This window comes from Hyla sarda, chromosome 12 (assembly GCF_029499605.1).
Source record: "Hyla sarda isolate aHylSar1 chromosome 12, aHylSar1.hap1, whole genome shotgun sequence".
Lineage (NCBI taxonomy): Eukaryota > Metazoa > Chordata > Amphibia > Anura > Hylidae > Hyla > Hyla sarda.
This window is the reverse complement of record NC_079200.1, coordinates 85,624,663-85,639,438: the sequence shown is the minus strand read 5'-3', so window position 1 is coordinate 85,639,438 and position 14,776 is coordinate 85,624,663. Positions and strand designations below refer to the sequence as shown.

Below are 14,776 nucleotides of genomic sequence, written 5' to 3'. Positions count from 1 at the left end.
ACGTAGCAAACTTTGCTTCGTGCCAGATGACTGGCGATGCGGCGTCGGAGGCGTCACAGTCACGCCCCCCTCCCATAGACTTGCATTGAGGGGGTGTGACGTCACAAAGGCTGGGTGCTTAGGATAGAGGATAAGATGTCTAGGGGCAGAGTACCCTGAAATGCCTACTGCCGGGTCATGACTAACCCATTAACTTGCAAGGGGTCTGTCGGTCACCCGGTAATTTTACAGGATTTTAGCAGAGAAAAAACATGAATGAATAGCAGAGTTCAAAGGCAATGTGAACAAAGCCTAACATCTGGGGGGCTTTTAATTGCATATACTGCCGACCACTAGAACAAAGGTACAGAACAGCTTAGCTGTCAGGTTGTTGACAATTAGTTTTTTAATAAAATAAAAAAATCACCCACTTTTTCCTTCATCTTCAGAATATGTGGCTTAATAATTAGGGCATTTTCAAAAAAGTTTTGCCTGACAGTTGCATTTTGTTTTAGGGAGCAGAGCATTTTGAAAGACAGACTGATCATCAGCAACACTGAAACATGGCAGAATATGCCTAATTTCCATGGACTGGAGCGTGTCGGAGGGGTAGACCTGTCATATGTAAAAGAAGACGATACTATTGCATGCGCCTCACTTATAGTGCTGAGTTACCCAAATCTGGAGGTAATTATTATAGTAAACCCAAACTGATCATCCAGCTAGAATATGTGTATAGCTGCCCAAAGCAAATCTTATCTGGTATCTGTTTTATTGCTCCAATGCATTTAAAATGAAAAAAGATCTTTCTAATAGCGGTGAAAATATCTACAGCTCCTACAAAGAACTCTGTGTCTCTATGGTAACAGACTACAAAAAAACCTTTGTAGTCTGGTCCTGTAGACATACTGCCTTCCATGTACCTTGTACAATAACTATGAAACAAACAGAAGGGAGTTAAACTGTAGGATCAGACTACACTAAAGAGACAAAAAAAAAAAATACTGGTCAGCACATCTAAGGCTAGGTTCACACTGTGTAATTTCTGGGCAGAATTTCTGCCGGAGATCAAGCCGGCGGCACTAGGACCACGTGGACTGCATTGCCGTCCCCATAGATGTCAATACATTTCTGAGCAGATCTCCCAAATGATCCACCCAGAAATGCATTGCTGTCTATGGAGAAGGCGATGAAGTACGTGCGGTCCTAGTGCCGCCGGCTAAATCTCCGGCAGAAATTCTGCCCAAAGAGTCCGTAGTGTGAACCCAGCCTAAAATAACTATAAGGCTAGGTTTCCACACAGGTTTTTTTTTTTTTGCCCCTTTTTTTTTTTTTTTTTTTTTTAACTGCCTCTGCAGTTTTTTGAGCCAAAGTCAGAAGTGGGTCGATTGGGAAGAAGAATAAGTCCTTCTTTTATATTTCCTATTCCCTTTGAATACACTTCTGGCTTTGGCCTATAGACTGCAGTGGCAGTTTTTCAAAAAGCGACAAGAAATCCTATGTGGCAATCTAGCCTTATAGATAAACAATTGCACACTGCCATCACTAAGATATACTGTATGTAAAATATGAATCATTTTAAATTGCATTACATTTTTTTTAAGGTTCTTAGCATTCCATTTGATTAAATAGAATGTACCATCCCACCACGTTAAAGGTGTCCTCCGCTGGAAAACATTTTTCTTTAAAGGGGTACTCCCGTGGAAAACTTTTTTTTTTTTAAATCAATTGGTGCCAGAAAGTTAAACAGATTTGTAAATTACTTCTATTTAAAAATCTTAATCCTTCCAGTACTTAGCAGCTGCTATTTGCTCCACAGAAAATTCTTCTCTTTCTGGATTTCCTTTCTGTCTGACCACAGTGCTCTCTTCTGACACCACTGTCTATTTTAGGAACTGTCCAGAGTAGGAGAAAATCCCCATAGCAAACCTATCCTGCTCTGGACAGTTCCTGAAATGGACAGAGATGTCAGCAGAGAGCACTGTGGTCAGACAGAAAGGAAATCCAAAAAGAAAAGAACTTCCTTTGGAGTAAATAGCAGCTGATAAGTCCTGGAAGGATTACGATTTTTTAATACAAGTAATTTACAAATCTATTTTACTTTCTTGCACAGATTGATTAAAAATTTTTTTCCAGTGGAGTACCCCTTTCCAGGAGGTGACCTAATTGGGACATACTGTCTGTATCATTGGCTTTTTAGATTACCAGACTTAATTTTATTTGGCTGCCATTAGTAAACCTGTTGTGTTCTAGGTTATCTATGAGGACTGTCAAATGGTGATACTTGATGCCCCTTATGTAGCCGGGTTCTTAGCCTTTCGAGAAGTACCCTCACTAGTGGAAGCAGTTAAAAGGCTGAAGGCGAAGGATTGCAGCTTGATGCCTCAGGTGAGCTAGATCCCTTGGTAACAAAATGACTGAAACCATCAGATCTGAGCAGTATAAGGGTCTACAGTTTTATAATTACAAACAGCCCTTGAAGGAAACCATAAGGCTGATGTGGCCTCGGTGAAAATGAGTTTGACATCCCATTAATTAGGTAAAGCACCTTTTGCAGCAATAAGACCCTCCAGTCTTTGCTATAATGTCACAAGGTTGCGGATTTGTACTTCTTGGGCATTAAGAAGTACAACACTTCCTGCAAAAAAAAAAAATGAACCTCATATGGCTTTGTTGACTTAAAAATAAATAAGTTATGGCACTTGGAAGGTGACAATGGCATTGCTTTGGCAGTAAGGCATGTCAGGGCAAAGAGTTAAAAAGAAACATGGTGTGAACGCCCCCTAATAGTGCAATGACTAAAACACACTAATTTTGTATTATTGGAGCATAGTACACAGTAAAAAAAAACATACACTAGACACTCCACTCTCTGCACTACAAAAACATTCTAACCATCGGGTGACCCAATAATTATGTGTACATATATCAGAGGGCAGTACAAAAATATATTTATACCCAGGAATTGCTATGCCCAGGATTCCAGCAGGCCAGAGCAGAAAATCACCGATAATACTGATCCGGGCTATGCCTATGCATAGCACTGAACAGTATTAGCAATCTGATGATTGCTAAAGATAGTCTCCTATGGGGACATTAAGTTAAAAGTAAAAAAAAAAGGTAAAAAAATTAGAAAAATCCCCACCCCAATAAAAATTTAAATCACCCCTTTTCCCCATTTTACTTAAAAAAGCATAAAAAATAATAATTATTAAACATATTTGGTATCGCCCTGTGCATAAATCTCCAATCTTTTAAAAAATAATGTTAATCATCCCGTACGTTGAACGATTTAAATAAAAAAAAAAAAAGAAAGCCCAAAATTGCTGCTTTTTGGTGACATCACATTCACAAAAAAAATTCATAAAAAGCGATCAAACAGTTACATATACACAAAAGTGGTACTAAAATAAACTACGGGTGACAGCACAAAAAATGAGCCCTCATACATCTCCGTATACAGAAAGTTATAGGTGGTCAAAATAGAGTGATTTTAAACATACTGATTTTGTTAAAAAAAAGTTTGAGATTTTTTAAAAGCAGTACAATAATAGAAAAGTATGTGGGTATAATTTTAATCGTATTGACCCACAGAATAAAGTTAACATGTAATTTTTACCGTAAAGTGTACATCGTTAAAACAAAATCCTCCACAATTTGCAAAAATACTGTTTTCATTTAAATTTCCGCACACAAATAATGGTTTTTTGGGTTTGCCGTACATTTTATGGTAAAATGAGATATGTCATTACAAAGTACAATTGGTTGTGCAAAATACAAGTCTTCACATAGGTCTGTGGATGGAAATATAAAAGAGAAATGGACTTTAGAAGGCGTGGAGGAAAAAACGAAAACACAAATAAAATTGGCTGTGTCCTTAAAGTGTACCTGCCGTCAACAAATACTTTTTATATAATGTAGATAATAACATTATATGAATATTTGTAATATCCATATAATGTATCCATTCCACAGGAAGTGATGGCAGGACAAGCAGGGCTCTGTGCATCCTCATGTGTTGGCTCACAGCATGTCACAGAGCCTCACTGCACAGAGCCCTGCTTGTCCACCCTCACTTCTTGTATTTGGACTCCTCATAGAGACACACTTTATGGCCAGAATGGACTTGGTCCTTAAAGGGTAACTCTCATTAAAATTAATTTTTGCTCCTTATGGTAAATAAAAAATATTTCTAATATACTTTGTTAAAAAATGAAGTTTTCTATGTTTTATTTGTGCTTAAAAAGCTCAAGAGCACATTTTCTCTCATCTTATACACAGACTTAGGACCGAGGTCCAAACACAGAAAGTGCAGCCTGGAGTGCTGAGGGGGGGGGGGGTGTCCAGCCTCATCCAATCATAGCTCCTCTCACACTTAACTGCCATATGCTGTTGGTTGGACAACCCCCCCTCAGCACTCCAGGCTTCACTTCCTATCTTTGGACTTCGGTCCTAAGTCTGTGTATGAGATGGGGGAAAATGTACAAATAAAACATAGAAAACTTCTTTTTTTTTTAACCATAGTATATTAGAAATATTTTTTATTTACCATAAGGAGTGCAATAGCAAAAATTTGTCTAAATGAGAGTGCCCATTTAAGGAGTTAATACTTTGGAGAAGATTTATCACACTCGTTTTCTTTTATACAAAAGTTGCAAACATGTAAAACCTTTCACCTTTTTACACCACCTGTGACATTTTTGTAGGTAAAGTAGTTTACAAGCAGTTTAAAGCCTGAAAGGGTTACTTCGCTCCCCTCCGCTCCCCGGCATCCAGAACATTGAGTTCCTAACGCTGTGTACGGGCTCCCGTGTGCACTCCCGCCCCCTCATGACTTCACGGCCTGCCCCCTCAATAAAAGTCTATGGGAAGGGGGCGCGGTGGCCGTCACGCCCCCTCCCGTAGGCTTGCATTGAGGGGGTGGGACATGACGTCACAGGACGGGGCGTGGCGTCACGAGGGGGCGGGCGTAAGTTCAGAGCGCTGGGTAGCGGAGTAACCCTCGAAGTGTGTGCCTGGCACTGTCAAAGATGAGCCTAGCATATTCATTAGAGATTTGCCACCTTTACTATGTGTTTTTTAATAAAACACTGCTGTGATTATGAACAATGGCTTCTATATGGCCCCTTTTTTACTCATCACAAATCTCTGCTCCCGCTCGGTCCCCCATTCATAAATGCACAAGAATGGCTCATTGCTTAAACATGACTGCCTATGGAAGAGCATGTGATGTTAAACATCACCATGTCTGCTCCAGTGCAACGGTGGCCGACCCCTTTAAGTGCCGCTCCCCCTTCCCACCTGTCGATTACTGACAGACTCCGTATCACTGTGCATAGGGAGAAGTCTGTCAGTCATCAGCGGAAGGGTGGTATAGTGAATATACTGGACGTATCTCTGGCCCTGCCAAAAGTTCTTATAAGCTACATTACATATTGGCACAAGTGACAGAAATCTAAAAACAGTGGCCCTGGTTTACTAAGTGACTAATTTACTCCACTTTCGGAAACTTTATACATGCTTTAAAGTGTAGGGTTTCCTTCCCAGAAAATTCACATGATTTTCAGAGTGGTTTTCAGAAAAGACGAGTGATTTTGGATGAAATTTAAGGAACAGGCCTCTTCTCCCGAAAACCACACCCAGTGTTTCTGATTCTGTCGGTTTTTTTCTGTCGCACATTCGGAATTTACACACAATTTAGGCGCACAAAAAAAGTCGGAATGCTGTTAGTAAATGAGAGCCTGTGTTTATGTTGCTTTTTTATGCTGCCGTCAGCAGGGGCAGTGTAATAAGCCTAAAAGGTCCCCTTTAAATTTGCTGCATCTTATTCCAGTATACATAAACTTATTACTGTCCTGTGAAATGCTGGCCTTAAAGAGAACCTGTCATCGCTTTCATGCTGCCTGAATCATTGAGTCTTCAGGGTGGAACCTAATGGCTACTCCCCACTCCACCAGCCTTGATTGATAGTTCTCCCAGCATGAAATGAATAGATCTCTACCAGCAGGAAAGTGATGACAGGTTCTCTTTAAGTCTGTTACTTCTGACATTCTTCTACTTACAATACTCACTTTTGACATGTGAATGTTTTCATGTGTTCCAGGTGCTTCTTGTGGATGGTAATGGAATCCTGCATCACAGGGGTAAGTTGGGGGTTTGAGCAATCAGAGAGGGGCAAGACACCTCAAGGTGAAAGAGCACAAGATGCTATCTTTGAAGAGCTATCAAGTCCTGCCGTTGGCTTATGGCTTCTTCTCCATTGCATGCATGACCTTCCAACTATCTGCTGGAAAAATAAGTGTGTGTAAACTTATGTGTATTCACATTAAAACCTAATAATATTTGCCTAATAGTCCGTAGTTCAGGTTTTGAGGAACACGACAAAGAGTTCAAGGTACTGATTTGGCCTCCATATTCCCAGATCTTAATCCGATTAAGAACATGTAGGATGTGCTAAAATCTAAGTCATTGTAACTCGACCTCACAATTTAAAGGCCTTGACCCTCTTGAACCCCCGGACAACTTCAGCAGTCATGTAAGGTGCATGCCTCAATCTAAGAGATGTTTTGGCAGCATCTCTTAGATTGAGGCATGCACCTTACATGACTGCTGAAGTTGTCCGGGGGTTCAAGAGGGTCAAGGCCTTTAAATTGTGAGGTCGAGTTACAATGACTTAGATTTTAGCACATCCTACATGTTCTTAATCGGATTAAGATCTGGGAATATGGAGGCCAAATCAGTACCTTGAACTCTTTGTCGTGTTCCTCAAACCATTCCTGAACAATTTCCAAAGTCTGACCAGGCATTACAAAATTCTGCTGCTATGATAGTAGCTGGTATGTGTCACAGTTAGCACCAACATGAATGCCAGAACCCATGGTTCCCAACACAACATTGTCCAGAGCATTGCACTGCCTTCACTGGCTTCCCATAGAGAATCCTGGTTCCTTATAAGGCCTTGTACACATTGCCGTTGGACTCCACTATTCGGAGTTCTGTCGGCAATCCGGCCAGAAGGACAGGACTTAAGCAGAGAAAAAAATAGTGCAAGCACTACTTTTTTCTTTGCTAAATTCCTTTAGAATTAGCAGATCACTGACGGACCCCATTCAAGTGAATGGGGTCCGTCGGGACCCGATAGTAGCCGTTTGCATCCGACCCATTTTAGGGTCTGATTGGCTAAAAAAAAAAAGCCGAACGAACCCCTAATGGGCCGGATGCGAACGGCAATGGAAACAGGGACTAAGTAATGCAAATGCAACGGCCCATCCACACAATAGCTAGCATAGCCTTCCCACCCACTTGCATAAAGGAGCCTAGGATACCCATCAACCAGGTGCAGGTTCACCAGTTGTCCTTCCTTGGACTACTTTTGGAAGTTGCAAACTACTGCAAACTGGGAACGCCCTAAAAGACCTGCCATCTTGAAGATGATCTGACCCCAAATTATTACTCTATCACCACCATCAAAAACTAAGTTTTCACTTTCCATCCAATATACACCAACCTTTAAAATGTGCCATTGTCACTAGATAATCATTGTTATTCTTGTGACTTATTAGTAGTTTTAAAAGGTATCTTGTTCCAAAAAACATTTGACATGTTAAAAGTTTAGATCAGTGTTTAGACCCAGGGTGTTTAGAACTAGCAGGGAGAAGAGCATGGCTGAGCACTGCTTCTCACCACTTTGTGTGTACATGACCTGATGGTCACATGGCACAGAGCTCTCTCGGCCAGTGATAGATCTGAAAACAATTTAGGACATGTCAAATGTTTTTTTGAAAAGTCAGTCACCCTATTACCCCATGAGGACACACGCCGTAAATGTACAGCGCTGCAGCGAGTAACTTTGCGCACAGTTCTGTACATTTTATGGCGTGGCAGGAGCAGCGCTCACTACATAGCCAGTGAGCTCCAACCAGCAGCCGGGCACTCACCGTTAATAGTGGACATCAGTAATCCCACTAATGCCTGCCATTAACCCCTCAGATGCTGTGATCTATGCAAATCATAGCATTTGAAGTATCTGCTGGGCTTGGGGGGGGGGGGGGTAGTTAATCGCAGGTGTCTGATGAATCAAGCTTCTACCTTCTTACCTGTTCCCGGCCATCTGCAGCAATGATCTTTTTTCATCTGCCTTCTAACAGGCCAGAGAAGTAAAATCCCTTCTTCTCCGGTTCCCCAACATATTTGGTACCACCGTATGCAAAAATGTCCTGTTAAAATATTATGTGAAAATATCCTTCATGGTGAACAGCTAGATAGACAGACATCGTAATATATTATTTTCTTCAGCTATTAATACCAGAGAAAAGCCTTCATGTATACAGCTGTGTCCTCTACTTCTCTTTTAATGTCCAGGTTTTGGAATAGCCTGTCACCTTGGGATCCTCACTGGTCTACCCACCATTGGCGTTGCCAAGAATTTGCTCCAAGTTGATGGTATAGAAAACAACGAGTCACACAGAGAACAGGTAACCACAATAACCCTCAACAATCTTATGATCTACTGAAAACCATGTGTACACACTGGGGAAGATTTAGCATTGTATCGCTGTGTGCAGTCAATCCCCCTGCCTTTTTTTTTCTGTGTTATTGTATTACTTGCACCAAGGCACACAGACTTTAATACATTTTACACAAAAGAAAAATCACTAAGAACTTCCTGTAGGATGTCACTTTTCTAAGGCAAGGCAGATGTGGTATGAATTAGCATTTTTTTTTGCCCATTTGCGCATTTTGGTACCTTTTTTAAAAAAGCACAGTTAATAAATCTTGTCCACTGTATCGTCGGGATTGGAGTACTGCATTTTACAGTCACTTTGGAAAAAGTTGTCTATTTATAAAAGGCACAACATTTTTGCGCAAAGAATCACTGCTAGGGATGAGCAAATCAAATCTGACGAATCCGAATTCGTTACGAATTTCAGGAAAAATTTGATTCATAACGAATCCGAATACCGCAGCGATTTTATGAAACTAATCACTTCATTAAACTACATTTAGAGCAGTCCAGGCTCCAGGGCATCTAAAATGACAGATCCACATGTGAGGACATGGGGCAAGGAACTCTTGGAAGACGGGTAGGCGGGATGACCCTGAATCACATGCAGCATATCATCAATCAGCCAGCCCTGTGATGTCACAGCCCTATATAATCGGCAGCCATCTTGCGACCAGCTATTCGAGGGAGAGAGAGAACACTTTTGGGTGTACTACACAGCGACTCTGTACTGCTGCAGTGGGGTGTACAACAACTCTAAAGCTAATAGGGGCCAGTTAGACTGAGCACTAAAAGCCATTGTAACCTGGTATTAGTGCATAATAATCTTGTACTGGGCTGTACTGCACAGCAACTCTGTGCCGCAGCACTAGTGTGTACTACAATGCTAAAGCTAACAAGGGGTCAGTTAACATGAGCACGAAAAGCCATAGTCACCTGATATTAGTGCCTAATACAGGTTGCGGAGCGTATTGTCCTCTCATAAGTGTAACCTGTGCATACATAGGTGGTGTACTTTTTTTTTTTTCTTGTCAAACTAATTTGGGCCTATTTACTGTGAAAGGCCAGCCAAAGCCACACACTGGTTTTTGTAGCCCAATACAGTTTTAAGCGGAGCATATAGCCCTCCTCTCATAAGTGTAAACTGTACTTACACCTACGTGGTGTCCTTTATATATTTCCTGTTAAACTAATTTGGGCCTAGTTACTGTGAAAGGCCAGCCAAAGCTACACACTTATTTATGTAGTCTAATACAGTTTTAAGCATAGTGGAGCGCATAGTCCTCCCCTTATAAGTGTAAACTGTACGTACACCTACATGGTGTCCATTATATATTTTCCTGTTAAACTAATTTGCGCCTAGTTACTGTGAAAGGCCAGCCAAAACTACACACCTGCTTTTGTAGCCAAATACAGTTTTAAACATATTGTCCTCCTCTCATAAGTGTAACATATTCACACTCAGCTGGTGTATAAGTATGTCAGGCAGAGAAGTGCCAGGAAGTGCACAGAGGAGTGGCAGAGGCCTAAATTCATCAGACGCAGGCAGAGGTCGCAGCAGACTAGGGGCGAGTGGCAGCAGGAGTCGCAGCGAGATGCCTCAGCTCCCGGTATCAGATAGCAGTTGTGTCTTGACCAGCAACCCATCTGCCGTCATCGATTGGTTAACTCGGTCATCCACTTTATCACAAGTGACATCTGACACCCCCAGTCAGCAGTCTGTTGGTTCCTCAGACACAACACTCAGTTGCAATGGCCCAGGAGCAGTCCCTGTCCTCTAATTGCCTCTGTCCTATGCTGTTCCCTCCCCCACGGAAGTATCGTTAGCTGTGGGTTCAGCTCCACTATTTAGTGAGGATCTACTAGAGGACAGTCAGCAGCTACTGCCCAGCCAAGAAGTGGAGGAGACATCTGCCGCTTCCTCCGCTAGGCAGGCAAGTATTGATGAGGGAGGTGGTGTTGCAAGCGTTCAGGCTCCTGAAGCAGACAGTGTTTAGGAACCTGAGGAGGACATCAGTGACGTGCAGACACAACTCGATGATGATGAAGCCCATTGCACTTGGGAGCCGGGTGCAGAAGGGGCTTCGTCATCATCAGGAGAAGAGCCTCATGAAGATCCCAGTTCGGGATCGAAACGCGTTGCAATAAAGTATACATATCTTAATCAGCGGGACCAGCGCCTTTATTCGAGGAAGCCTGAGCCATGCGCCCTGCATGGCACACATGTTCAGCCTGGTTGTCAAGCGGTTCCTGAAGTGTTCCCCACATCTGCAAGACATCCTAACAATGGGAAGGAAACTTTGCATGCACTTCAGCCACTTGTACACCGCAAAGCACCCTCCTTAAGCTTCAACGTCAGAACGTCATCCCCCAACATAGTCTGATTTGGGAAGTTTCCACTCGTTGGAACTCCACCCTCCATATGTTGGACCGACTATACAGACAGCGAAAAGCCATCACAGATTTCTTGATGATCCAAGGGGAAAGGGGTACTCCCCTGTGTAACTTCAATGTCAACCAATGGCAGCTCAGACGTGACACCTGCCGTTTGCTCATACCCTTTGAGGAAGCCACATTATTAGTCAGTCGGCAGGATTACAGGATAATCAATGTCATTCCACTGCTTCATTTCCTACAACACATGTTGGAAACGATGGCTGGTCAGGGCACTGGAGACGTCGCACCTATATCTCACGGCTACATGAGCCCTGTGGGGGCTGAACTGGAAGAGGAGGGGTAGTGGGACAGTGGAGCACAGTTTAGGTTTCACGAAATGGGTGGTTTTTATAGTCATCTGACAGGAGAGCAGGCTGTGGAGCTACAGGGTGATGAGGAAGACAAGACAGAGGACCCAGACACCGCCGAATTGTCACCATTCGGCAGCGGCATGACTTCTGTCTCTCCACCTTGTTTGACCCTCGCTACTGGCACAAAATGAGGACCTTTTTTACACCCACTGAGAGGAAGGGCAAACTGACCTAACTACAGAGACATCCTATGTAGTCACTTGGCCAATGCCTATCTGCTCCATCGTCCATCCTCTCGCAGGTCTGACTCGGGGGCCCTCTGCGCTCACGTTCCACTGCCATGGCTACTGGGGAGGGGTGGCGTGGCAGGAGCAGTACCAGCTCGTTACTGGCACAAAATGAGGACCTTTTTTACACCCACTGAGAGAAAGGGCAAACTGACCTACTACAGAGACACCCTATGTAGTCACTTGTCCAATGCCTATCTGCTCCATCGTCCATCCTCTCGCAGGTCTGACTCGGGGGGCCCTCTGCACTCACGTTCCACTGCCATGGCTACTGGGGAGGGGTGGGGTGGCAGGAGCAGTACCAGCTCCATCAGCAGCAGCCTGAGTCAACAGTCGCATAGTGAAGCAACTTATCAGCAGCAGGTAGACATGGAGCAGGACCTGAACCAGCAGGTGGTGGCATACCTTGACATGCCCATGCCAACACACTTTGAAGATCCGCTGGACTTCTGGGCAGCCAAACTTGATTTGTGGCCGCAACTAGCAGAGTTTTCCCTGGAAAAGCTGTCCTGCCTGGCCATTAGTGTGACATCAGAGCGGTTGTTTAGTGGGGCGGGGGCCATAGTAACCCCAAGGAGAACTCATCTGTCCACCAAAAATGGGGAGAGACTGACCTTTGTCAAGATGAATCAGGGATGGATCAGCCAGGATTTCCACCCACCAATGCCTGATGCATCAGAGTAGATTGACCATGGTGAAACACCAGCACTTCACAAATATGAATAGTGCAAAACATATTTAAAGGGGTACTTCACTGGAAAACATTTCTTTTTAAATCAACTGGTGCAAGAAAGTGAAAAATATTTGTAAATTACTTCTATTTAAAAAAAAATGTAACCCTTCCAGTACTTAACAGCTACTGTATGTTTCAGAGGAAGTTCTTTTCTTTTTGAATTTCCTTTCTATCTGATCACAGTTCTCTCTGCTGACACCTCTGTCCATTTTAGGAACTGTCCAGAGTAGGAGCAAATCCCCATAGCAAACCTATCCTGCTCCAGACAGTTCCTAAAAATGGACAGAGGTGTCAGCAGAGAGTACTGTGGTCAGACAGAAAAGAAATTCGAAAAGAAAATAACTTCCTCGGTAGTATACAGCAGCTGATTAGTACTGGAAGGATTCATATTTTTAAATAGAAGTAATTTACAAATCTGTTTAACTTTCTGGCATTGATTTAAAAACAAATTATTTCCAGTGGAGTACCCCTTTAAGGTGCTGCTCCCCAGTTACAGAAATTCCTCCCCATCAGACCACAAGTAAGTATTGAGGCTATGCATTAGCTAAAACTTAACTTTTCTTAGGATAAAATATATGGACCCAAATTTTTTTTTATATCTAAGAAAAGAAAGGTGTGCAAAAAACACCATGTGCCACCTACACCACCAAGTATTAATGTGATGCAAAAACCTCTTAAAGGTGGAAGGGAACAACGTATGGTCCAATGTAACAGGTGGGGGGAAAAAACTTGCCCTGCTCTTGCACTATTAATTCCCTTTTTGGCAAGTGTTATTCGCCCTAAAAAGGGTGGCCCCACACAGGAACCTCTCCCTATTTCCACCTAAAAACACTGCCATTTCCCAGGGTTTTTAGGTGGAAATAGGGAGAGGTTCCTGTGTGGGGCTGACCTTTTTAGGGCGAGTAACACTTGCCAAGAAAGGAATTAATTGGGAGAGAGTAGGGCCTCACAGGGGAAGTTTTCCTCCCCACCTGCTGCAATGGACAATACGTTGTTCCCTTCCACCTTTTGGAGGCAAGTGTTACTTGTCCTAAAAAGGGCGGCCCCTCACAGGAACCCCTCTCTTTTTCCAGCTAAAAACCCTGGGAAATGGCAGTGTTTTTAGGTGGAAATTGGGAGAGGTTCCTGTGTGGGGACGCCTTTTTTTAGGGCATTTTCCTTATATACTTACTTACTAAAGTTTAAAAACATGGCCACTAGGGGTCTCTGTCTTTTGGAAAAAATAAAAAGGTTGGAGGGCTCACACTATATAATATATACCAAGGTACTTGTGATACATGTACCCTACATGTCGATAGAATACAATAAAAAGAGGAAACAGGCAGACCTCTAGGTATATATAGGTGATGAAATGGATTTCTGTGCAAATATGGGCTAGGTAAAGTGAGTGCAAATGTGGGGCGGAAAAATTTATATAAAATATAATAAAAAAAAATATATATATATATATATGTATATATATATATATATAATGTAAAAAATATAGAATTTAAAAAAGTAGAATGGGTGATGTAAAATAGGTGAGTGGTGAATATGTGAGAGTTGAAGAGATATCAAAATGTATAATTTAAATATATAATTTGAAAAGCTGGTTTAAACAAGTATGTTCAAATTTATTAATATTAAAATATTTTATAACGTATAAGTCCAAGCAGGGCCCTTGCTGTGGACTGTAAGCATAAATATAACAATTAAAAAACAGGTGTAAGCAGATAGGAATAATAGTACGATAAAATCATTTATAGTTAATAATGCCACCCGTAAGTTGGTTGGAAAAGCCGTTAATTGAATCCAAGGTATCAGTAGTTTTACGCAGATAGTGGATAGTTCAATAGTTAGTAGCAAGTTTGTAACAAATGAGCACCGATATTGTAGAAAGTTTGAGACAAGTTTGTATCAAGAGGTTGGTGCTGTGCACCACTCACCGCACCGCTTGCAGGCTTCTCCGGGATGATCAGACCTCACTGCTGGGGACTGGCACAGCTGTGCGGCCGGCCTGGATATAGTGTCCGAGAGCTTGTCTAGATGGAATGTCGAACCCGGAGTGGCACAGATGACTGGCTGAAGATGGTTGGCGGTGGAGGGGTAGCGCCGGTCAGGTGTGTGCATACAGCTGCCTCGTGTAGAAGCACTGCAAAGTGCACGTCAAGGCAGTGGGCTAGAAACCAGGGGGTTCCAGCAGTTGCAAGTAACAGGAACGGCGTGTTCTTCAGGGTGGGCTGTGTAGGCAGATAGGCTAAACGCGTTTCGGGGTATCCCCTTCCTCAGTAGCAACTTGCTACTTGCTACTGAGGAAGGGGATACCCCGAAACACGTTTAGCCTATCTGCTTATACAGCCCACCCTGAAGAACATGCCATTCCTGTTACTTGCAACTGCTGGAACCCCCTGGTTTCTAGCCCACTGCCTTGACGCGCAGTTTACACGAGGCAGCTGTATGCACACACTCACCACCTGACCGGCGCTACCCCTCCACCGCCAACCATCTTCAGCCAGTCATCTGTGCCACTCCGGGTTCGACATTCCAT

General features: G+C 42.9%; 1 protein-coding gene across 5 annotated transcripts in view; it reads left to right on the top strand.

Annotated features, from left to right (window-relative positions):
- Window positions 1-14,776, top strand: part of ENDOV (endonuclease V) — a 124,964-nt gene that overhangs the window by 92,955 nt on the left and 17,233 nt on the right. For all 5 annotated transcript variants that reach the window (XM_056548188.1, XM_056548191.1, XM_056548189.1 and 2 more), the window contains 4 exons: window positions 495-666; window positions 2,233-2,367; window positions 6,083-6,122; window positions 8,341-8,453. In XM_056548188.1, the coding sequence (XP_056404163.1) occupies window positions 495-666; window positions 2,233-2,367; window positions 6,083-6,122; window positions 8,341-8,453 (460 nt within the window). The remainder of the gene's footprint in view (window positions 1-494; window positions 667-2,232; window positions 2,368-6,082; window positions 6,123-8,340; window positions 8,454-14,776) is intronic.